Source organism: Halichondria panicea, chromosome 5 (assembly GCF_963675165.1).
Source record: "Halichondria panicea chromosome 5, odHalPani1.1, whole genome shotgun sequence".
Taxonomy (NCBI): domain Eukaryota; kingdom Metazoa; phylum Porifera; class Demospongiae; order Suberitida; family Halichondriidae; genus Halichondria; species Halichondria panicea.
Window position 1 is genome coordinate 5130860 of NC_087381.1, and position 23126 is coordinate 5153985.

Below are 23126 nucleotides of genomic sequence, written 5' to 3' on the forward strand. Positions count from 1 at the left end.
ACACACTACCAAACATGGTCACGTCAGTACACACCACACAGGAAAGGATGGTGCCATATATTTACAGTGGAAAACCACAAACCAATCATATACATCTAGGAATGACAACAATTAATGCACACACCTGCAACCCAACACCAGCTCACTGGATATCACTCAGCCATGCACTACTAAATTCCCATGCTGTGGAGACCACAATCTCAGTTACACAATCTCAGTTACCTCTGAGTCAATTTTAATGCAGTTGACAGCATCGGCTCAAATTCAATGGAAGAATGATGTTTGTGACCTCAACAGATTTGTATGTCACTGTTGACTGAAACTTCAATTCTCTACTGGTATCAAATCTCCACTGATAAATGGCCTATAGTTCATTTGGTGGACACTTTAAGTTACAAAAGAACATCCTTCTTGTGCAGTGAGGTTAAAATTAATGACATGCCACATTAAGAAATGTGAATCAAGTTCCATCGGACCTGCTACCCACGTTCTGATTCTCCACAGAATTGAATGACATAATTATAGTTAAGACCTCAGTGCTGATATAAACGGGGGGGGGGGGAGGTTAATTATTAAGGGTCTTATACTTGCGTTGCATCCTCTTGACACTCTGAACACACAATAGTTGCAAGAAGTCATCATATAACTTTACTGGCAATGGCTCCTCAAATAGTAATACAATGACATCATCCTAGATCTATCTGAACAAGAGTGAAAATGCAGTGTGCAATATATAATTGAAGACACACACAATATATAGCAGTGTCAATCCTATTATTGTACAATCTATACAGATTATTGGCTGTACATAATAAGGATTTACCTTTGCAAATTGCTTGGGCCTGCTGCTTGGGTCATGTGAATGATGTAGTGACCATGCACTACCGGTATCTTAGACTTTATGCATTATTCCTTTGTATACAGAATGCTCCGTAGCTTATTGTTATTTTGTGAGTTCAGTTTTGTGTTCGAAGAATCGTGTGTGTGGTCAAGATAATTGGTCAAAAAGGATACTTTTTGTTGGTGTTGTACGTGGGGTGATTGATTACGCGAGCTTTGACGACTTTCCTGTATGATATTTCACACCCAAGCTGTCCCTCTGGTTACCAGTCCGTCGATGTGCTTGGAAAACTGAGTCGTGCAAGCACATGCATGGAGGACAGTCTGTTCTTTTACGTCATTCACTAGAAGAATTTACCAGTTTAGATGATTGAATATAGCTCAGCAAAATATAATACAAATACAAAGGTCAATCAGAGTTTTCGACTATATACACTAGATCTATATAATAGATAGAAACCTAGCTCATGTTATTGGCTAAAATTAATGTTTAGTGCATGCGACGTTTTCACTATAATGCTACGGCATAGCGGGAAATGTGTGTGCGGTGCCTTTTCAAGCAAAGCAGTTAACGCAAAAATTAAACTCCCATGCACCGGTATTTCACATGCATGCAAAGCTATTGGTGGGTGTAGTTTTCTGGGATTGAAACGCAATATTAGAACCCATAAATATTTCTACTGACTAAATAGCGAAAATTTCCTGCTATATACAGTATAAACGTACTGACCGTCTCAACATTCACAATCAGATTATACACATAAAAGGATAGGAACAAACAAGTAAGTGATGCAACTATTGTTTTATCTCGTGTTCCTATAGTTCTTTTTCTTCATTGTGTTGGGCGTACTGTTTTCTCGGCAATGTGTTTGACATGCTCGATAACTCCTCTACTGCAGTGCCAGAAACCGTACGTTGAGTAGTACTTCCTTTCTCAAAAGACACAAAGTTATCAGTGTTAGATTTAGAGCAATTAAAGAGTTTTATCCACGTCTGGCAAAAATCAGTACTTCGAAGGCCATAAAAATAGAAGATAAGCACACCTTGAGAGCCCACAAAGATCGAGAATATCACTTGGAACGGAAATGACAGCTCCAGCAGACCAGAGCTTGTTGATGCTAGTCCAAGGCCCCAACCCAGGCCAAGTACAACTGATAGGCACATTGCAATAGTCAAGTTCTTCTTAAAATTGCTAAACTGTTGACTTTGGGAGGTTTCTTTTTGTAATGAGAGGTTTCTATTGGCAGAATGCTTGCAAATGGATACAATGATGGCAACAAACACAATCCAGTTGAGTACGTAGATGATGACAAAAGGAAGAATGAATCCGAACTAGAAAGGCCATTCAGTAGGACGACAGCTAAATGAATAATGATGTGTGTATGTGAATTAATGACGGGGTGTATCATAATTATGCATGCCCTAATATTCCAGTATTGAGACTATACATTATGATAATTAATCAACTATACACAAAGCTCATATAGGATCCAGTACTTAAAGTGTGCTATATAGACTTCCCCAGACCCATCTTTTTTTACTGAGATTTAAAAAATCGGCAAAGTTAATTCTATCCATAATTATACCGATTCACTTCACCAATTCCGCACTTACTAGTATGGGTTGCTGTAGTGCTGGTGGCCTGCCCCCGCACTTATGGCTACAATCACAAAGGGGAGTACTGCATGTGGAGTGGTAAATCATCATCACTATACAGTCAAGAAGCACATGCACGACATTGCGTTCAATTGTAGAATTATCCCTTAATTACATGCATGCATGCATACTAATAAAATATAATAAACACACACTGGAGTGAGTGCTTATACCAAGCTGGGAGTCCAGCCTTCAGCATGAACTTGGAGGTGAGGGAATCAGATCCCATTACCACTACCAGTTTGATATAGAGCCAGACAGCTTCTACAGCCATCCAGGAGAAGAACACTAGGAAGAAGTACTGCAGGAGGGCAGACATGAGCCCACAGAGAGGTGGGACACCAACAGTGAATCCTCCAATGAGGAAGGTGAGGTACAGGCATATCAAGGAAATACTAATGTTGATGAGGATTTGATTCTGCTTATCAGCGAGTAGCTTCCTGTGAAGGAAATAGAAATGTCAAGCTTATATAAGTTGGTGTAATCAGGCTTCCACTTACTTGCTGATAAAAATGGTAAACATGAACACCAGAAGACAAACTACAGACAAGCCCAGGCCAACGTATGTGATGGTGCTCAAAACAATTGCAAGATTTTCAGGCAATGAAGTTGGATTCAAATCCTGTAACCGTGAGGTGCATAAAAGGTTGTGATTTCATTCATTTCGTTGCCATGCAGATATAAACTTACAAAGAGTATTCCAAAGTGGCCCAATTGTCTGCACTCGCAATCTTTTCTCCCATTGGAACTGGTTATCTCTATACATCCAGCAGTGTCCCAAGCTCCAAACCGATCTGAAATAGTCGGCATTATGACAGTATACTTTTTGTTTGTGAGCTTATACTAAAGCTATTTCACCATGATGATTCATAATAGTAAAAGTGTCCTCAATTATTCTAGTCGCTAACCTTGAGTGTTAAACACAGCACAACTGCTGCTGTTGATATTATCCTGTAGGCAAAGTAACTTATTAAGTAGCTATTAAGATTCAAGTTTCTTATAATTACCTTCGTCCTGATCAGAAAGTTAGTTCGTACTGGTACTGTCTTGTTGGTCTGCAGACAAGCTAGTCTTGCAGCCACCACAATAGATCCCACCTGATCAGTACTTCTGTTCTCAGGAAGGAAAAGCACACCAGACAAGAAAACAGAGTAACTTAATCTCTGCGTAAGCGAGGTACGATTTGTTGCTGGGTGATCCTCAAGAATTGATGAGCTTAAATGCAGAGAAGCTGTTGAGTTTTTGTCAGCTGTATTACCTTTACCACCATTACATTTCAGAGCATCTTGGTCAATAACGCCAGTATTTTTAATTGCCTCTTCGACAGGTCCTAAATCAACAACAAACGCCTGGCCCTGGAAACTGCCAGGGTATACATCTTGCACTGTGATAGCAAATGTTTCGAAACTGAAAACAGTCCGATTGCTTGTGGAGTTTCTGGAAACAGTTGAAATATTGAGATTGTCCAGAAATGAATCGAGGCTTGCAAGAATCCTATGCCAGTAAAATAAGATACATTAATGCTCACAACTATTGTATAACGTTATAAAGTTATTATGTGTTGACATAGTGCAAAAACCACTACTGCATGCATGGTACAATATACTTATTATAGCAGCGATCATTTGGGAAAGACCAAGGACTTTTAAGAGCAAGTGCATGTATATGAGCGGCAAGCATTTGGAGTTGCTCAAGCTTGCAATAATTTATCGTAAAATTATAGCGGGTAATTTCCGGAAGGTTAAGTTTGTAGTCAGTTCTGTCTTCGTGGATATGAATTTTGTGCACGTGGTTACCACTTTCTGCTTGAACTGCAGGTAAAGCTCCAATGATCACTTCTCATGCGTCATGTTCACCTTCGTATATCCCCCTAAATCTGCTGTATATATATATATATGTGATACCTTGTTGATGAATTCATTGCCAACTGGCTCTGATAGATGGCTTCAGCATTGGCTAGCTGAATATTGTTGATTGTTTGAAGATAGTTGTCCCTCACCTGCATGGACATGTGAAGAGTCATTAAAATTAATTTTGACTTCAAGTAACAATGTTTACCTCTTGGTTGACAGTAGCTTCTCCTGTTAGTTGCTCTACTATTGAAGTAACCATGGCGATTTGATTTGTAGTCAGATTTTGTGGCTTAGATGTGATATTGGCAATCTGATTGGATGCTTGAGTTGTCTTATTTGATGAGAGTGCCTATAATAATTATTCTTATTTACAGCAACGTTTACCATCCAGATACGAGTAAAACCTTGGGTGGTGGGGCACCGGGCCAAGCATTTGTTTCACTTTAAGCGAGTACACTGACTAAGGGACACTATATATATTTCTTACTGCGATGGACTTGCTATACTCCATGATTTTTCAGTACATTAATTAAAGTGGCTAAATCCTATAGCTGGCTATAACAAACATGACACAGATGTTATACTATACACTTATTCAAACCACTTACTAGTGCAATCTGACACAATTCCCGGGATATGTCTGAAAGTGTAGTCTCACAGCTGCTGAGGTCAAGCTCATCCTTCCACATACCTCCCTCACTGATTGACCCAGAGCACTGTCTGCTGACATTCCCTGCGAACACACCCAATTCAGCACATGGACAAGGAGACAGCGCAATAGACCCTAGTGCCGTGTTGGGCCAAGAATGATCCTGGTGTATACCCGCTACACAGCCAGCTGAAACATAATTTTGTGCATTGTAATTATAAGTTTTATAGAAGAGAGAATGATTTGTTAAGCATAATTATGTAGCTACGGTTAATTCCTTTGCAGATAAGAGTTAGGTAGTCAAATCATCAGCATCTCAATTGATAGCTGGATGAAATGCATGACTTTGTTTACTAAGCAACAAAAACAGAGTATGCATGCATGGACGTTCAAATACAAATTAAGGTCGTGCACAATAGACACATGCAATGTCTCTATAATTATTGCTCTGCTAAAATATCTTTATTAAACATTCATGTATACATGCATGTATAATTTATATATGTCATGCATTGCAAGACTTATGCTTAAATTCCATGCATACATGGCTGTAATTTCGTTAAGTCTGAGACATGTACTACCTCGGTATATTTAAAGTATGCATTAACGTACCGACACAAAGAGGCTTCTGACCACTCCACACTCCCATAGCATTTTCATCCATATACAAACTCGTGCCTCAGTGATATCCATGATATAGAATCCATCGTCACAAGTGTAGGTTGCATTAGTTCCCAGATCAAAATTAGGGCTGACGTCAGGAGAGTAGGAGATCGTGCCATTAGGAATGTCCAGTAGAGGAGGGCACTCAATGGCTGTAATACAGATGGAAGATTTGCAATAAAATAGTGTACATTGCAAAATAGGGTATATTTTATAGGAGATATCTAACTCACGGGTACATCTTGGAGTTTGGTTAAGGTTATCAAACACTCCAATAGTATCCAGTCTATTATTGTCCGCACAAGTTTTAATCTCAGATCCTCCTAGGGAGAGGTCTAGAACAAACCCAATGTCACAGGCGTAAGTAGCCACAGTTCCCAGATCATAGTCAGGTGTGTTGTCAGGAGCGTAGGTGATGAATCCATTGAGAATGGCCGGTAGAGGAGGACACTGAGTCTGTGGGGCTGAGGAAGGCGGTGATAAAATTAACCAATTGACAAGCATATCGTCCATAGTTAGAAAGAATCACATGCAGTGCTGTGGTGCTAACTCAACAACTACAGGTGAACATGTTGTGGCAGACCACAATCCAACATACTTTACCTCTGACTGATCTCATCAACTATAGGCCATCACCACAGCTAAATAAAAGCAGCTCAAATAGAAGCATGAAAATGAAATGGTAATACTTCTTCTCTCATTCTATGATTATAGTTATTGCCAAGCACAAGTGCGGATTATAAGTTATCTAGTTATTTGGCATGTTGCACAAGGGCGCCTGCAATAACTAACTTGTCCAATGACGTCAAACTTTTCTGATTGGGCAAGTTTTTCTCTCATGTGTTTTGAGTGATCTCACTAGTTTTGCTGAATTCCATCATAAATCATTAGTTTTGCTTCCCACAACTAGTACAAAAGGTAGATTCTATAAAAAGGACCAATTGGGTTATTGGGTGGGATGGTGTGGCATTAGTCAAAATTAGAGGTCTTTTGAAACCTATGTTCTGCATGGTGGTATAGTGATGCCATATACAGAGCAATGGATTGCTTTGATCTGCCCACTCACTGGGCAACAAAAACATATAAACATGCAGGGCCGGGGAGACTACTTTGTATATAAGTGCATTGAGCTAGGGCTTACCATTGGTAGATACAGTGAACATGTTGGTAACGTTTATACCGACAATAGTTGTAAACACAGTGACATTAGTAACAGAACTGCAGTTGACAGCATTGTCCTCCAATGCAGGAATAATGTTTACGACCTCAAAAGAATTGGATGTGGCTGAAACTTCAATTCTCCACTGATAAATGGCCTCATTTGGCACTGTGATTTCTGTTGACGCGTACAAAACGACTTCCCCTTCTTGTACAGTGAGATTAAATGACATGCCACATTCAGAAATAGTGAATTTCCATCGGACTAACTCCCCACGATCCAGTTCACCATTGTTGGTGGTGTTACTTGGCACAGTTGTTGCTACAGAAATGGAATGACATTATAATTATAATACTTCTTGTTTATAAGAACTCCATACGGGGCTTATGTAACAATAATTATTTATGAACGAATGATCTTACTTATGTTGCAGAATTGTCCCTCTAGATAACTTTGAACACATGGCAGCTGTGAGAAGTTATCAATACGGACAATATACCGTTCTTGACTGGCAATGGCTACCAAATCTTCATTCCGAACATCTTTCCCGACTCCAATTGCAAACACATTAATAGGTGGAGAGGCAGCCCTCACATCAGCCGCAGCTTCAGCAACCGATGAATAGCTACAGTTGTTATCGTATACTGTAGACCGCCCATCAGTTAAGACCATGGCTACTCTAAACACACTGGGATCTGTACGACCTTCAGTTGAGAAAACTCGGAGAAGTTTTCAGAGAGCATCTTGTATGTTGATGTTTCCCCCAGCATGAGGAAGATCTGTTACAGCATTTCTCAAGGATGTAGCGTTGCTGTGGGTGTCTAGACTAAATTGCTCCCGGGCATGACTGCCAAATGTGATCACACCTACTCGATTGTCATTCGGTCCGATTTGCAAACTACCCACATACTGTGCAGCAAATTGTTTCACCAGGTTAAAGTTGGTCTTCCCAATATTGCCAGATTCATCCAAGACCATCACAATGTCGCTATTAACTGTAAATCAGGATATTATAGTGCAGTCATTCTTCTATTAAATAAAACATTGAACTTACAATATATATAATTATACAATACCATGGATATTAAACTATGTATAATTGTACATGCATGATTGTACAAATCGTATTTTGGCATAATACGTTTATCAATTTGCGGTTTAAACCTGTATTAAGGACTTACAGTTTCTGTTTGCCGAGATTATGTTAACATTCTCGATAAAGTGCTGCTCTGTTTCGTTACATGTCAAGCCACAGTAGACTCGGTTGTAGTAAGCAGCCTGTCCTGGTATATCACACGGAATAGGTTCCGTATCAGAAATTAAAAGAAACAGTCTCGCTGCTATTCCCGAATAGAGGGGAATCCGCAAATCCCTCCACTGTACACTTGGCCAATCAATGTCAAACGCCTCTCTTATGGCGTCATGTCTCTCATCATTCAGTGCACTATTTGCTTGAGTGGTTAAAAACTTATCTTCATCCACCTGCCATATGCCTCCATTGTAGCCAGGTCGATACGTATCCGTGTCAATTCCATCTCTCGATTCAACAAAAGCAATTCGCCTGAGAAGTTGTCGATCAAAATCAAGCACAGTTTGGATTCTATTCACTGCTGCTCTGACAACATCGGACCCAGATGCTTCTCTTTGCAAGGTCAAGTCCACTCCCTGAGCTGTCAGTAGAGGGAGCAATGTAATCAGCACACTAAAAGTAGCAGCCTTCATTGAGTTGATTAAAGTTGAATTTATAGGATCTTATCCATGTGTATAATTATATAGACTATAATCATGGATAGTGTTCTTTCTGAGAATGATTCAGTCGTGGTTAGGTGTAACTTCCACGTAGTAAATGGTTGTCTCCCAGCCAATAATAATGAAACAGCTGCCAAGAGGGAAATGTATGGAAGCACTATAACAGTATGTAATAGTTGTGACACATGCACCAGTGCCACATGGGATATATTGGCTCAGTAGTGGCACAGCACGTACCGTCTGAACTGTGCCATATGGCAGACATTGGCACAGTGTTTCTTTTGATCTCAGGAGTCAATATGCAACAAACATGTATTTTTATATTATTATATTTTTTTTGTTATTACCATTCATAATTTGAAACTATCTGTAATCATTCACTTCCAAGTAATACCCTCACTTCCTGTACTCTATGCACTGCATGCCAGTTCAAACATCCCCTGGTAATGCACTGCAGGAAGAAATTAAGTCAGTCGTGGTCGTTGTAACTTCCACCATAGACACATGCTTCCATTGATATAGTAGATGTAAGTGTGATCCGAGCTAGGGATGCCTTATAATAGTACATAATTATAGTTACCCCGTGCGCAGCATGCAGGGGTAGGGTGATTGGTGTGTGTGGACACAATATTAATGAGCTGTTTGAGCGAACTAGACACTTTCATGCATGGACTACTCTAGCTGCTAATGAGACAGTATAGGTTGAAAATACTTATATAGTTGAGGAAATCTTTGAAAACAAAAAAAAAACTAAGTCTGATCGATGTAAATTGTAGATATTCATCAATTCACAATTCCCCATAATGTTAAGGTCATTACGGTAAAAAGCAGTTATCTCGTTTTTCCGCTGCAAGTTCAACGCACGGGAGTGAATGCTCTACTAAGCTTCTTATTTGTAAGGCTGTACTAGTAGAAGGTAAGCATAATTACTGTTTTGGAGGTGTCCATGAGATTTAGAAGCACTGATTTATAGTATCCTGTGTGTAGAGAGGGTTCTACGAGTAGCTGAGGGCTTCTTAATCACATGCATGGACATGCACTACATCAACCACATGTCAAAAGGATTATGTGTACAAGTGTGTGTTGCTGCATTGTTTAATCAGTATATACGTGGTTTGGGTTAATATTATTGCACCCAAACAATACACCAACAATGAGTCTATAATTAAGGGATTTGGGGATTTTTATATCCAATTAAAGCATCGACATACTTTAAATTACATACCCGAACGTAGCGAGGGCGCTATATATATACTAGCGGTCTGAGGATCTCAATATCCCATAGTGACCATTGGACGAGGCCTAAAACTGGTTTATACTAGTGTTCAAGCTGGCGCTGTGCTAATGCCTCTCGCCATGTTTTTGCTTTCGCTCAAAAGTATTAGACTGTTATATTAGTTTCTATAATGAATTTTATATTAAAGTTAGCTTACCTATATAAAGTCACTGAGAAGAAAAGACTTATTTATATGCATCTATTGTTGTTATTTATTGTATTATGTGGCTTACCAGGACCTCAAGAAAGAAGAAAATTGATTCTTCCAGGATCTGTAGTTCAGTGTATATAATATCAGACCTGTGTACATGCATATTGTTATCTATATTGTTATATGGTAGTGTTTTGTGGCTTACCAGGCCCTCAAGACAAAGATGATTCTGCCAGGAGGATCTGGATCTGGATCTTGGTTTCTCACACGTGGGGAATGAGCGCGCATGCGCATTACATCCACAGGAATAATAAAGGGTGTGTCCAAACAGATCAATGGCTACTGCTAGCTAGCTAGCTGTTTTAACAGATATTTTCTGAGTCTTGTAGCTAACAAAAAGCTAGCGCTTTAGTGCAAGGCTAACTCATATGTTGAATAGAAAGTATGTGCGGACAGATGATGCTATGAAAGATTCTGAAGAGACTGCAACAGCCTTCAATGTGAGTCAAACTAGCCATAACTCGAGAAAGAAGCTTTAGTTTGCTAATCCACGAATCAAAATCCAAGAGAACGTGGCTAGAAGCCTATAGAAGCTGTTAGTTTTCGTCGCATTGCAACCGTTGAGCAGTTACAGCTGGAACAGACACACACACACACAGACACACACACACACACACACACACACACACACAGTCAGCTTTACCGTATCCCTCGTGCGGCTACGCCTCGAGGCATAAATATATAGCGCTATATATAAGGCTAAGCATACAGACTAAGATACGCAATTGACAGCACGGATGATGCTATACTGGACAACTAAGCAAAGATAAAGGTCAATGAGCGTGGTTTGTGAACTTGAAGAAAATAGCTTACAAAGAGCCTTTTGATGGCTACAAAATCTGGCCACTCTTTCTGCAATATAATAAATGCCGGTCGGATCTCATCTGATAAGCCATTCTACGGAAGCCCATAGGGGCCATTCAGTTCCACTCTAAGATTCCACTCTAGAATGCACTTCCACTCTGCAATTCCACTCTAGAATGCACTTCCATTCTGAAATTCCATTCTGAAATTCCATTGTGTTATTGTCTCCATCCAGTGTGAAAAATGGCTATAGTGAAGTTGAGAAACTTGTTAATATTTTGAGAGTGCATGGGTATTCTTACAGGCCTGTGTTTTTTATCTTGTTAATCCCTAGCCTCGATCCCAGGCCGAGTTTTAGCTTTTATAACGGTACCGTTAGGTGAACAACGTTGTTTGCCTAACCGTTATAAAAGTGAAAACTCGGCTTGGGATAGTTAATCCCCAACAGCTACTGCTTGTAATAATTATTCTGAAACATATTTAGGACACAATCAAACAACCACTGTTATACGGTGACAGCATTGGGGACACGAATGCTAATGATCTGTCTCCAACACATGCACAAATTGATATAAATGTTACAAATCATCAATAAACGCTAAATTTCTAACTGCAGTTTTAATGTTCATAGCTACCAGTTCTGTTACCAAGTGCCTGAACATGTACAGACCAGATGATGTCAATTTGACCTTTGCAGTCTTGACATATACCTCCAGGCTCCACTCTGGTTGAACATCAGAGAGGGCAGAGCTGGTGGGCGGGACTTTATCTTGCATTGAGGACACTATACTCCCATGCACACTCTTTTAATACACTATAATTATGTGTGGGGGGGGTCAGTTTTGTAATCTCAAAGATGTGTAGCTATAATTATAACGGCTGAATTTCAGTAGCCCTTGCTACAGTCAGAGTGGAAGTGCATTCTAGAGTGGGATCTTAGAGTGGAACTGAATGGCCCCTATGGGCTTCCGTACCATTCCATGGAATGTTTATATCATAATGATATTCATGACCCGTTATGGTTGTTAATTACCAGTACCAGTACCAGTCCATGAAATTCCTGGTATACCAATTGCCACATTGGAACTTGACCAGGCGTTCTATCTGTAACAAACAGCCTGTTCTCGACACTATAGGCCATTTCAACAAAAAGAATATATTCCTTGCGTTAACTAGAATGCAATTGACCTTTGACCCTTCTCAACCATCATACCCTCTGATGCTGTAATTGTAGGTAATGATCAAAGTGTCAATTTAAGAATAATTATTGTCCAGCTTTATAATTAATATGAGCAGAACGCTTAGAAATAATAATGCTTCTGAGGTGTAAAATTGAGTGTCCTCAATACCGTAAGTTAACTAACACGTCCTCCAACTTTAAAGTCAAACTGTTTAATAACGTAAATGCAACAACCATGATATGCAGAGCCACTAATTTATAAGTTCTATTGTGTTCGCCACCAACATTATATAACGTCCATGCACTGCCAAAACCTCAATGTGACCTGATTACATGGCCGTAATAACCAAGGGGGCTGGGGGGTAGGTTTTCGTACTGCAATTATGTATCTATTAACAACTAAATTAAATTTCGCCTCCGGTGTGGCGGAACACCCCCCTCTCGGACCCACCCTCTGGGCAGCGCAAGAGCCGCCTTGCCAGGAGTTCGCCCCCATTTCTATTTGTGCCCTCCACCATAAAACATCTTACGGCCCTGGATTGGAGCCTTGCTTCGCTAGGAATTAAAAAGGGGCAGTATATGATTGATATGAAAACTCAAGCAGCTAGAAATATAACAGCATGCAAATGACTAAAATAATATTCAGCTCAAAAAACTCTCATGTTCGCTAACTACTTTCACTCATTATAGTATCCGAGTATTGTATACTCAGTTAGCCGTATCTTTTTTTCTCCCAGTATTGGCGCGGATTGATAGCATTTGCACCTTTTTCTTTTTTTTATTATACGACACCTCACCCGACACCCGACAACGAGTATTAGACTACCACAGCCTACGATGAGCAGGATCACCACAATTGGTACCACTATGGCAGCGGCAACATTTACTGTGACTTCTACTTCAGGGGGGTTTATAGTAGTGTCAGTGGTGACTTCTTCCTCTGTTAGAAGCTGATCTATAAAAGAGAGACAATGCATTGCCAATATATAATGATCTAGTTGTGCTCAAGGAAATTGCCTATAATTATGTAATTATACAAAATGACCTCTCGAAATATTAAAATGGACTCAAGCGCACCATTTCCATGCTTCAGTTTTAATGGCTAGCCGTTTTAACTTCAGAAATCTATAACAAAAGATATTCTATCATTAAATAACTAATCTATCATTGTCATATGAGTGTATCAAATCAAAAGTCAAAGATTCCAATCAGTATTTGATCACACCCACTTTTACCACGTGAATTTTGCACACGCTGGATTGACTGAAAGGCGTGGCCAACACAAGTGATATTCATCGCTATTGGCTAACACCCACTTAAAAATAATGATGCTATTGCGTAACAGGCCAGAACAAAACTGTATAGATAGGCTTGGTTCCCGTCAGCAGAGCTTTGCTCGCGTGCAATCTCTTTTCACTCTTGCAGCTACCAATAGCTAGCGTTCTAGTGCAGAACTAACTACTAAGTAGACTAGCAACACTCGGTAAACAAGTTTGGCTACGTGCTCTTCTGAAAAGGCTGCAATGGCATTCCAAGTAAGCAAAACTAGGCATAAAGCTCGAGAACGAAGCATTACCGTACTTATTTAAATAATTCCACAGCCAGAGGTCGTTTCTTTTGGAGGTTGAAAATTATGTTGAAGTCCTGGTGTCGCATATTTAGAGGGTGGCATCTATAATTGGAGGTTACTCTACTATATCCTAGATTGTTTCTTGCAGCCTGGAATCGAGGCTGTAGTTTGACCTCGATCTACGCGACATAAAAAAAATAATTGTCAATGCTGCAGTTGCTTCTTTTTGAGGTCAGAAAATTTGAAAAGATCGAGGGTATCGCATATTTGGAGGGTCGCGGCTTTAAATCGAATAAGTGCGGTATTCCACGAATTAAAATCCAAGAAAACATGACTAGAAGCCTATATATAGAAACTCTTACTTGCACTTCATTGATCCTTGAGAAGCTGTAGCAGTCTACACAGATCGACACACACACACACAAACACACTACCTTATACCTCGCTTGCGCATGCGCACCGAGGCATAATTAGTGCAATTTATAGTGATTTTTCAACGTTTTGTGTGTATATTGTATATAGCTATAATTATAGTAATAATTATGGCTTACCATTGGTAGATACAGTAAATATGTTGGTATCGTTTTCACCGACAATAGTTGTAAACACAGTGACATTAACAACAGAACTGCAGTTGACAGCATTGTCCTCCAATGCAGGAATAATGTTTATGGCCTCAAAAGAATTGGATGTGGCTGAAACTTCAATTCTCAACTGATAAATGGCCTCATTTGGTGCTGTGGTTTCTGTTGACGCATACAAAACGACATCCCCTTCTTGTACAGTGAGATTAAATGACACGCCACATTCAGATATGGTAAATTCCCATCGGACTTGCTCCCCACGTTCCAGTTCACCATTGTTGGTGGTGTTTCTTGGAACAGTTGCTGCGACTATACGTACAGATTTGGGTAATAATGTCATTATTTTTGCTCAGCATGCTAAGAACTCAAACAAAATGGGGTCTTACTTGTGTTGCAAATCTGTTCCTCTTGAACACTCTGAATACACAACAACTGTGAGAAGTCAGCCGAACTGAAAATGTACTGCTCTTGACTGGCAATGGCTACCAAATCTTTTCTCTGGACATTTGACCCGACTCCGATTGCAAACACATTAATAGGTGGAGAGGCAGCCCTCAAAGCAGCCGCAGCTTCAGCAACTGATGAATAGCCACAGTTGTTAGTGTTTACTGTAGACTGCCCATCAGTTAAGACCATGGCCACTCTAAACACACTGGGATCCGTACGACCTTCAGTTGAGAAAACTCGGAGAAGTTGACAGAGAGCATCTGGTATGTTAGTACCTCCTTGACTATATGGAAGATCTGCCACAGCATTTCTCAAGGATGTAGCATTGCTGCAGGTGTCTAGACTAAATTGCTCCTGGGCAGTAGTGCCAAATGTGATCACACCTACTCGATTGTCATTCGGTCCGATTTGCAAACTGTCCACATATTGAATAACAAATTCTCTCACCCGGTTAAAGTTGGCCTCCCCAACATTTCCAGATTCCTCCAGGACCATCACAATGTCGTTGACAACTCGACAGGCTGTAAATGATAAGACGCGCGCATTCATTGATTAGTATATAATTATGCATGCATGCATGTAAAGCCATGCTGCAGATCTAAATTTAACATGCTGTCAGGCAATCATGCTTCGAAAAACCTGAATTTTACTATGTAATATAGCGGAGGACTATACATTAATTGTCATATCATGTTTCCCAATGCAGTGTAAAGTTCAAACAGGGTGTATAATTATGGTCAGACTCTGACAGTATAGATAAACTGTCTTGCCATTTATTTGGCACACATCAGGGGCGTAGAGCCAGGATTAGATTCTCAATGTCCTCAAGCACATGTATTATAGTGGCACAATACATGACAACAATATGTAGCTACCCACATTCAATTTTAGCATATCAACACTGCATGCATGCATGTACATTGTGCACACAAGACTACAGTAAACTCTCGCTATTCCGAGTACGGCCATCTCCATAATTATACCGGCCATTTGGTTTGGCACGGATTGCTATAGCTAGCTTGCTTTCCATATAATATTTACTTGCTGCCCCAAACTAGGTTTTCAACGTACAGCCAAATATGACGTTTTGGGTGTGGTTTGGCAGATAAAATTTGATTACACTTAAATAGAGAGCAAAATGATTCAATACCCTTTATTATCATCTAAATAGAACCGCAAAATGAACCATTATAGATTCGAGGTAAAGTCGTTTTTTAGCCGCGGCTATTTTCTGAAATACAGCCACCTCGTGATCGCTATTCCGGCCAAGCTGCACTGCGCCCCAAGGGTGACCGGATTAACGCTACTGTATACAGATTCCTAACTTCAATTCGCCAATCAAACAGCTAGAGCGGGTGCCCTTTTGTATGTGTGCTGCATGTGTATCACAGAGAATGCATGCTTATAATTATCTAGACTTACGGTTTCTTTTTGCTAAGATGTTAACATATTCGATAAATGTCTCCTCCGAGTCAGCCTTATTACAAGTATAAATGCCACGGTAGACTCGGTAGTGTGTCTTCCAGTAAGCAGCCTGTCCTGGTATATCACACGGAATAGGTTCCGTATCAGAAACGTTTAAAAGAAACAGTCTCGCTGCTATTCCCGAATAGAGGGGAATCCTCAAATCCCTCCACTGCACACTTGGCCAATCAATGTCAAACGCCTCTCTTATGGCGTCATGTCTCTCAACATTCAGTGCACTATTTGCTTGAGTGGTTAAAAACTTATCTTCATCCACCTGCCATATGCCTCCATTGTAGCCAGGTCGATACGTATCTGTGTCAGTTCCATCTCTCGATTCAACAAAAGCAATTCGCCTCAGAAGTTGTCGATCAAAATCGAGTACAGCTTGGATTCTATTCACTGCTGCTCTGACTACATCGGACCCAGATGCTTCTCTTTGCAAGGTCAAGTCCACTCCCTGAGCAGTCAGTAGAGGGAGCAATGCACTGAGAGTAATCAGCACACTGAAAGCAGCAGTCTTCATTGATATATTGATTAAGTTAACAAGTGATGTGGCGACTAAAATGTTGACAGTGCAGAAAGTGATGCATGATGGCCACTATAGGGAAGTATCCCTCAGAAAATCATGTACACAGCACAAGGAAACTATAATTATGCCCTCAAACCCATGCACACACACATAAGGAAACTAGGCCACCAGAAAGAAAATTATACCCACACACACAAGGAAAGTTTAACCTCAAACCCACACAAAGTAGGAAACTCTAACCTCAGAAATGTACTCTCATAAAACAAGGCTCAATATCGTGAAATGTCAAAAGGATATATGACTGTGTACAAGTGTGTGTTGGTGCATTGTTTAGCATAACATTGTATACCCAACTAGGCCCTGATAAATTATGCTCAGAATAATTTTAGCATAATAGATCTTAGCCTCGATTCCAGCCGCGAAGATCGAGGCTAAATAGATCTAGGTGTCTAAAGATATCAATGTTCATTTTTGGGAAATCAATTTTTGCATAACGAATGTTCTCATAGCAAAAAGTGGCTGAAGGGGAGTACTGATTAGGCCAAGCCAACTTAATAACATGTTTCACGACTTTCATTAGCAATTTATAGACCAGCTAGGCCTGTAAAAAAAAAGTATGAATCTCATTAAAAATGAAGGGAGAGTGGGTGTTTAGGCTGTTAGAGAAATTGTTAGGCTTCCCAAACCACACTGGTAAGTTGTGGTCACAAAAAAACCTTATAAGGGTGTTTTTTTACAAAAAGAGACCTGCTTGCATCCGTGAAGCATGTAATTAAGTTGGCTTGGCTTTATAGTGAATATTATGGATCAGTTCAAGTCGGCAAGATAACACTGAGAACCATGCATGATCATATTAATTATGTCATGTGTCAGTCATGCATGTGCTGTGTTTATGCCTACGTCTTAATTTCGTCAATAATTATTATGTCACATTTTTTGGAAATAATTACATTTTTATGAGAATAATCAGGGAATAATCGGATTTTTTATGAGAATAATAGGTACATTTTTCAAAAATAATATAAAATAATGGGGAAAAAAAAGCATAATTTATCAGGGCCTAACCTAAACCAATGCATGCACCAACAATGAGTCCAATTGAGGGATTTGAGACCCGAAGCATAGACATAGTTTAAATTACATGGAACGTAGCGAGGGGGCTATATAAACTAATGGTCTGATGATCTCAAAATCCCATTGTGACCATTGGACGAGGCTATATATACCGGACAACTAAGCAATGAGAAAGATCAATGAGCGTGGTTTGCGAGCTTGAAGACTTACAAAAAACTTGGAAAGCACAGCGCATCTGTATAGGAGACGACATGACATGTTGTTCAACTAGCCATTTGAAGGCTACAAAATCTGGCCACTCTTTCTGCAGTATAATAATGGTATTATAGTCTACTTTGAGACTATAATTATTGTTTTTCGGTGTAACTATAATCAAAGAACCGGCTCAGTTTATCTAAACGTAGTGATATAGGAGTCTGGACTGTACGAATGTGAAAGACAGTTTACCCACCTGCCTGTTGAGAGCAGGGGAGGGGAGGGACGTACGAGGAAGAAAAAACAATACAGATATCAACAAAAGTCATGGAAAAAGTGATATTGACCAAATAAACTTATGTAAAAGCCGTTTTTTATAGTACAGTGGAATCTCAGTTAACAACTACCTCCGAATAAAGGCCAGCTGCTATATATAACGGCCAGGCACCCAGGTCCCAAATGAACAGTTTGTATACAAAACAACCTCTCAACAAAGGCCACCTCTGTATAAAGGCCAAAACATTGTTCACCAAAGGTGTCCGTTATAGAGGGGTTCCACTGTATACACATGCACAGAGGTGCATTTTGAAAAGATAGGTGGTGCATGCCATTGACGCACAGTGCAGTGCAGGTCAGTTGGATTTGGTCCTGTATATAGAGCTATATACTCTTGAAGAGAGTAATAAGAGCTTGAGCTGCACCATGCTTGTCAGATCTCCTTTGATAAGCCATTCCATGGAATGTTTATATCATAACGATTTCATGACCCGTTATGGTTGTTAATTACCAGTCCATGAAATTCCTGGTATACCAATTGCCACATTGGAACTTGACCAGGCGTTCTGTCTGTAACAAGCAGCCTGTTCTCGACGCTATAGGCCATTTCAACAAAAGGAATACCTTTCGTTAATTAAAATGCAAAAATATGAATTGATAGTTGACCCTTGAAATTGTGCAGACTGATCAAATATACCTGAACATTAATTTTGTTGGCGGTTTTTGTTTAACCATGCGCACAGTTAATTGTGCCAGCTATAGGCCGAGGCGGGTGACCCTTCTCTACCATCATACTAATTGTACCCCTCTGATGCCAGTAAAAATGTTACGAATTGTCAATTTATTGCATATAATAATTATGAGCAGAACACTTAATGCTTCTGAGGTGTAAAATTGAACTGCATAGAGTGTCCTCAATACCATAGCTAACACGTCCTCCAACTTTGAAGTCAAACTGTTCAAGTAACGTAAATGCAACAACCAGAGCCACTAAGTTCTAATGTGTCTGCCACTAATGTTATAACGTCCATGCACTGCCAAAATCTCAACGTGACCTGATTACTCGGCCGTAATAACCAAGGGGGCTGGGGGGCAGGTTTTCATACTGCAATTATGTATCTAAACTATGTTAACAACTATGAGAACATTAAATTAAGTTTCACCAGCGCAAGAGCCGCCTTGCCCAGGAGTTCGCCCCCATTTCTATTTGTGCCTCCACCATAAAACATTTTCTTACAGCCCTGGATTAGAGCCTCGCTTCGTTAGGAATTAAAAAGGGGCTGGCAGCATGAAATTGATATGAAAACTCAAGAAGCAAAAACAGCATGCAAATGAACAAAGTCTAAAATGCTCAAAATACTCTCATGTTAGCTAACTACTTTTTCACTTGTTATAGTATCCAAGTATTGTACTCAGTCAGTCGTATCTTTTTTTTTATCCAAAAACGCACTCGTTTCAGTATCGGATTGACAACTTTTTTTCTTACGATCCTTCACTCCACACACGACAACGAGTATTAGAATACAACAGCATACAATGAGCAGGATCACCACAATTGGTACCACTATGGCCGTGTTTAGATTGACTGTGACTACTACTTCAGGGGGGTTTATAGTAGTGTCAGTGATGACTTCTTCCTCGGTTAGAAGCTGATCTATAATAAAGAGAGACAATGCAATATAATAATGATCTAGTTGTGCTCAAGGAAATTGCCTATATATAGTTATAGGATGAATCCAAGGTTTCTATGGGATTATGAGACCCCGAGGGCCTGAGGCTGTAGCGCCCCCGAGTGCAGCGAAGGCGCTACTAAGGGCCTGAGGGTCTCATAATCCCATAGTGACCGTTGGATGAGGCCTATAACTGATTTAGAATAGTGCTAAGCAAGCTAAGCTATATTAACACAAAGAATACTTGGATGAGAGACTTGGATGAGGCAATACTTTAATCTCATTGGAGATAAGATGCCTCACATCGATCGCGTATACACCTTCCTCATTTCCTCACTAAGTACGATGTGTACTTCAGGATGAAGAGGGAGCTCATGGCTGGAGGAATCCCAGTTGTAAAAGTTTCTACCTTTTACCGCTTTTGGAAAGAAGATTTTTCGAAGGTGCTCATTCCCAGTGTAAGTATTCTATAATTATACTATAACCATATCAACTATAACAATTTACAGCAAATTAAAGCGCTTTCAGCAAGTGTGATATTTGCACTAAGTTTGACCAGGAAAGAATGAAGAGTGGATTTAAGGAGGAGTATGATCAACATCTACAGATTGTTCAGTAAGTGACTCTGCAAGCCTTTACCTTATATTCAAGTACAGATTACATTTACACGCAATTAATTCTTTGCCTTTAGTCAGACAGCAATAAAATGTACGTAACTCACAATTATGCATTTTATTCCATCTTGCTATTATTATTATGGTGACAGGCAAGGAAGGCGGAAGTATTATGGTCATCGGGAGAAATCTAGAACAAATCCACAGCACAGTGTTACCCTCATCATTGATGGCATGGATCAGCACAAGACCAATCTTCTTCACCTCGCAAAGATCTCAAAGTCTGTGCAGGGATTGCTTCCTCTCAGAACACGTCACTGGAGTGCTAGTACACACCCGGGCATGCACCTCATGGAAAGTTAGCTCACGTCTACATTGACATACTGCAATTCCCTCATGACTGCAACGTTATATACAATTCATGTGCTACTCAAATCCTTGATTGCTTTAGATCATCTCCCACCAGTTCTGAACATCCAACTGGACAATACAACAAAAGAAAACCAAAACAAGTTCTTCCTGGGGTTTTGTGCATTGTTGGTAGAACGGAAGATATTCACTAAGGTATCATTATTATAGCATTGTAATAATTATTACATAGCAACTGCATGCACTGCCCTGCCCTAATGACTACAATTATAATCATTCATGCATACATTGTCAATGCATGGTTGCCCATGCATGCATATGACACTGTATACATTGTGCTATAATAGGTGCGGGTAAACTTCCTACCTGTTGGTCATAAATATACCCATGAGGACATTGACCAGCTTTTACATAATGATTATTGCATGTATAATTGTACAGATCTCCAAAAGCAGATTACACAGTCAAGCACACCTACCCCAACGGTTGAGGTACTCAATACTATTTCTGATGTGAGGTCGTGGCTGGAACCTTGTATTGACGGACTAAACGGTCACTCTCTTCCACATTGCTTCAAATTCTTTTAGAAGATGGGAAAGCTGTGATATATTTTCAGCATTGGAGCAGTGATGCTTGGTGCAATGCTGATGTAGCAGTGAAATGATGTAGCAGTGAAACTACTTCTGGCAAGTCCGCATGTAATATATAACGTTTTTTCAGTGATCATAATAAATACCGTACAAGCACATGCATACATTATGTATGGCAACACCCTTTGTGTTAGGGTGTATGCAGTTGCTAATAGCGGTTTTTTACAGACGCTGATGTTCGTTATATTGTACAGCTCTCTAGGCCCTGATAATACACCCATTCGATACTTGAATTCTTGAAAAATGTGCCTATTACGCTCATAAAAATTTGGATTTTACACTATAATAGCGTAACATTTTGAGTATTAATTTTCGCTGATTCGTGCATTTTACTGTAAGGATCTTTACCAAAAATACACCTATGATGTTTAAGGTAGTTAAACAAGGTTAATCGAGGTACTCCGCTTGCCCCGCCTACTGCATTATGTACTGCCCAGCATCTACGCGCATGCGTAATTATCTCTACACCACCTCGTGCTCGATTATAGCTACCTGAGTTTAAAGCTGTCTTCTCTCTCTGGTTCCATCTCTCCTACACCGAGGGACACACCCGCCGACCCGGTGGCCCTCAACGAAAGACTCTCCACCCTCGAGCAGGCCCTGGCTGCAGCTTAACAGACTCACCAGCCTTATCACCGTGAGTCTTTGCCCACCCTGCCCTGCCTACAATAACAGCTTATAAAATACCGCCCCGCTCTGCTCCATACTATATATTGCCCTATAATAATTATACTGCCCTGCTATAGTATACTGCCTCGCCCTGCCCTCTATAATAACTATATTACGCTCTATAACGTTGCCCTGCCCTGCTCTATATTATTATGCTGCCTCTATAATATACTGCCCTGCTCTGCCCTATAATGTACTGCTCTATAATAATATTTTATACTGCCCTGCTCTGCCCTATAATGTACTGCTCTATAATAATATTTTATACTGCCCTGCTCTGCCCTATAATGTACTGCTTTATAATAATATTTTATACTTCCCTGCTCTGCCCTATAATGTACTGCTCTATAATAATATTTTATACTGCACTGCTCTGCCCTATAATGTACTGCGCCCTGTAATGTACTGCTCTATAATATACTGCCTTGCTCTGCTCTATGCCCGCTCTCTATGCCCACTCTATGCCCGCTCTCTATGCCCGCTCTATGCCCACTCTATGCCCGCTCTATGCTCGCTCTATGCCCACTCTCTATGCCCACTCTATGCCCGCTCTATGCCCGCTCTATGCCCACTCTGTGCCCGCTCTATGCCCACTCTATGCTCGCTCTCTATGCCCACTCTATGCCCACTCTATGCTCGCTCTCTATGCCCACTCTATGCCCACTCTATGCTCGCTCTCTATGCCCACTCTCTATGCCCACTCTATGCCCACTCCATGCCCGCTCTCTATGCCCACTCTATGCCCGCTCTATGCCCACTCTATGCCCGCTCTATGCCCACTCTATGCCCACTCTATGCCCGCTCTATGCCCGCTCTATGCCCCCGATAATGTACTGCTCTATAATATACTGCCCCTATAATGTACTGCTCTATAATATACTGCCCCTATAATGTACTGCTCTATAATACACTCTGCCCTATAATGTATACTGCTCTATAATATAATGGGCTGCTCTGCTCTACCCACCCTGA

At 40.3% G+C, this 23126-nt stretch overlaps 3 protein-coding genes across 4 annotated transcripts; all 3 read right to left on the reverse strand.

The window, feature by feature from the left end:
- Nucleotides 1–1609: 1609 nt before the first annotated feature.
- On the reverse strand, nucleotides 1610–7492 carry LOC135335983 (adhesion G-protein coupled receptor G6-like). 2 transcript variants are annotated; one of them, XM_064531728.1, is made up of 10 exons: nucleotides 5611–5788; nucleotides 4958–5187; nucleotides 4555–4698; nucleotides 4401–4495; nucleotides 3504–3990; nucleotides 3405–3447; nucleotides 3187–3290; nucleotides 2997–3118; nucleotides 2455–2936; nucleotides 1610–2200 (listed from the first exon to the last, which is right to left on the reverse strand). In XM_064531728.1, the coding sequence occupies exons 1-9, from the start codon at nucleotides 5660–5662 to the stop codon at nucleotides 2627–2629; spliced, it is 1587 nt and encodes a 528-aa protein (XP_064387798.1). In that variant the 5' UTR covers nucleotides 5663–5788; the 3' UTR covers nucleotides 1610–2200; nucleotides 2455–2626. The 2 variants fall into 2 exon arrangements, with proteins under 2 accessions (XP_064387798.1, XP_064387799.1); XM_064531729.1 differs by lacking the exons at nucleotides 1610–2200; nucleotides 2455–2936; nucleotides 2997–3118; ... (3 more) ...; nucleotides 4401–4495; nucleotides 4555–4698 and adding exons at nucleotides 5895–6125; nucleotides 6803–7141; nucleotides 7243–7492 and having other exon boundaries at nucleotides 5045–5187; nucleotides 5611–5813.
- Nucleotides 7493–7552: 60 nt separating this feature from the next.
- On the reverse strand, nucleotides 7553–8633 carry LOC135336049 (uncharacterized). Its single transcript, XM_064531823.1, has 2 exons — nucleotides 8002–8633; nucleotides 7553–7815 (listed from the first exon to the last, which is right to left on the reverse strand). The coding sequence occupies exons 1-2, from the start codon at nucleotides 8540–8542 to the stop codon at nucleotides 7553–7555; spliced, it is 804 nt and encodes a 267-aa protein (XP_064387893.1). The 5' UTR covers nucleotides 8543–8633.
- Nucleotides 8634–12620: 3987 nt separating this feature from the next.
- Nucleotides 12621–16772, reverse strand: LOC135335967 (uncharacterized). The gene is made up of 4 exons (XM_064531705.1): nucleotides 16064–16772; nucleotides 14581–15162; nucleotides 14162–14503; nucleotides 12621–12995 (listed from the first exon to the last, which is right to left on the reverse strand). Exons 1-4 carry the CDS (start codon nucleotides 16629–16631, stop codon nucleotides 12718–12720), a joined length of 1770 nt encoding a protein of 589 aa, XP_064387775.1. The 5' UTR covers nucleotides 16632–16772; the 3' UTR covers nucleotides 12621–12717.
- Between the last annotated feature and the right edge of the window lie 6354 nt (nucleotides 16773–23126).

Bases quoted from the DNA above. Each gene is read 5' to 3' on its own strand.
- LOC135335967 (XM_064531705.1), bottom strand. From the start codon at position 16,631: ATGAAGACTGCTGCTTTCAGTGTGCTGATTACTCTCAGTGCATTGCTC. The intron at 15,163-16,063 runs GTAAGTCTAGAT...TATCATTTACAG, and splicing joins CATCTTAGCAAAAAGAAACC to CCTGTCGAGTTGTCAACGAC. The intron at 12,996-14,161 runs GTAAGCCATAAT...TCTCTTTTATAG, and splicing joins ATTTACTGTATCTACCAATG to ATCAGCTTCTAACAGAGGAA.
- LOC135335983 (XM_064531728.1), bottom strand. From the start codon at position 5,662: ATGGATGAAAATGCTATGGGAGTGTGGAGTGGTCAGAAGCCTCTTTGT. The intron at 5,188-5,610 runs GTACGTTAATGC...ATTATGTTTCAG, and splicing joins TCAGAAGCCTCTTTGTGTCG to CTGGCTGTGTAGCGGGTATA. The intron at 3,291-3,404 runs GTTAGCGACTAG...CGACTATTTCAG, and splicing joins TGCTGTGTTTAACACTCAAG to ATCGGTTTGGAGCTTGGGAC.
- LOC135336049 (XM_064531823.1), bottom strand. From the start codon at position 8,542: ATGAAGGCTGCTACTTTTAGTGTGCTGATTACATTGCTCCCTCTACTG. The intron at 7,816-8,001 runs GTAAGTCCTTAA...CCTGATTTACAG, and splicing joins AATCTCGGCAAACAGAAACT to TTAATAGCGACATTGTGATG.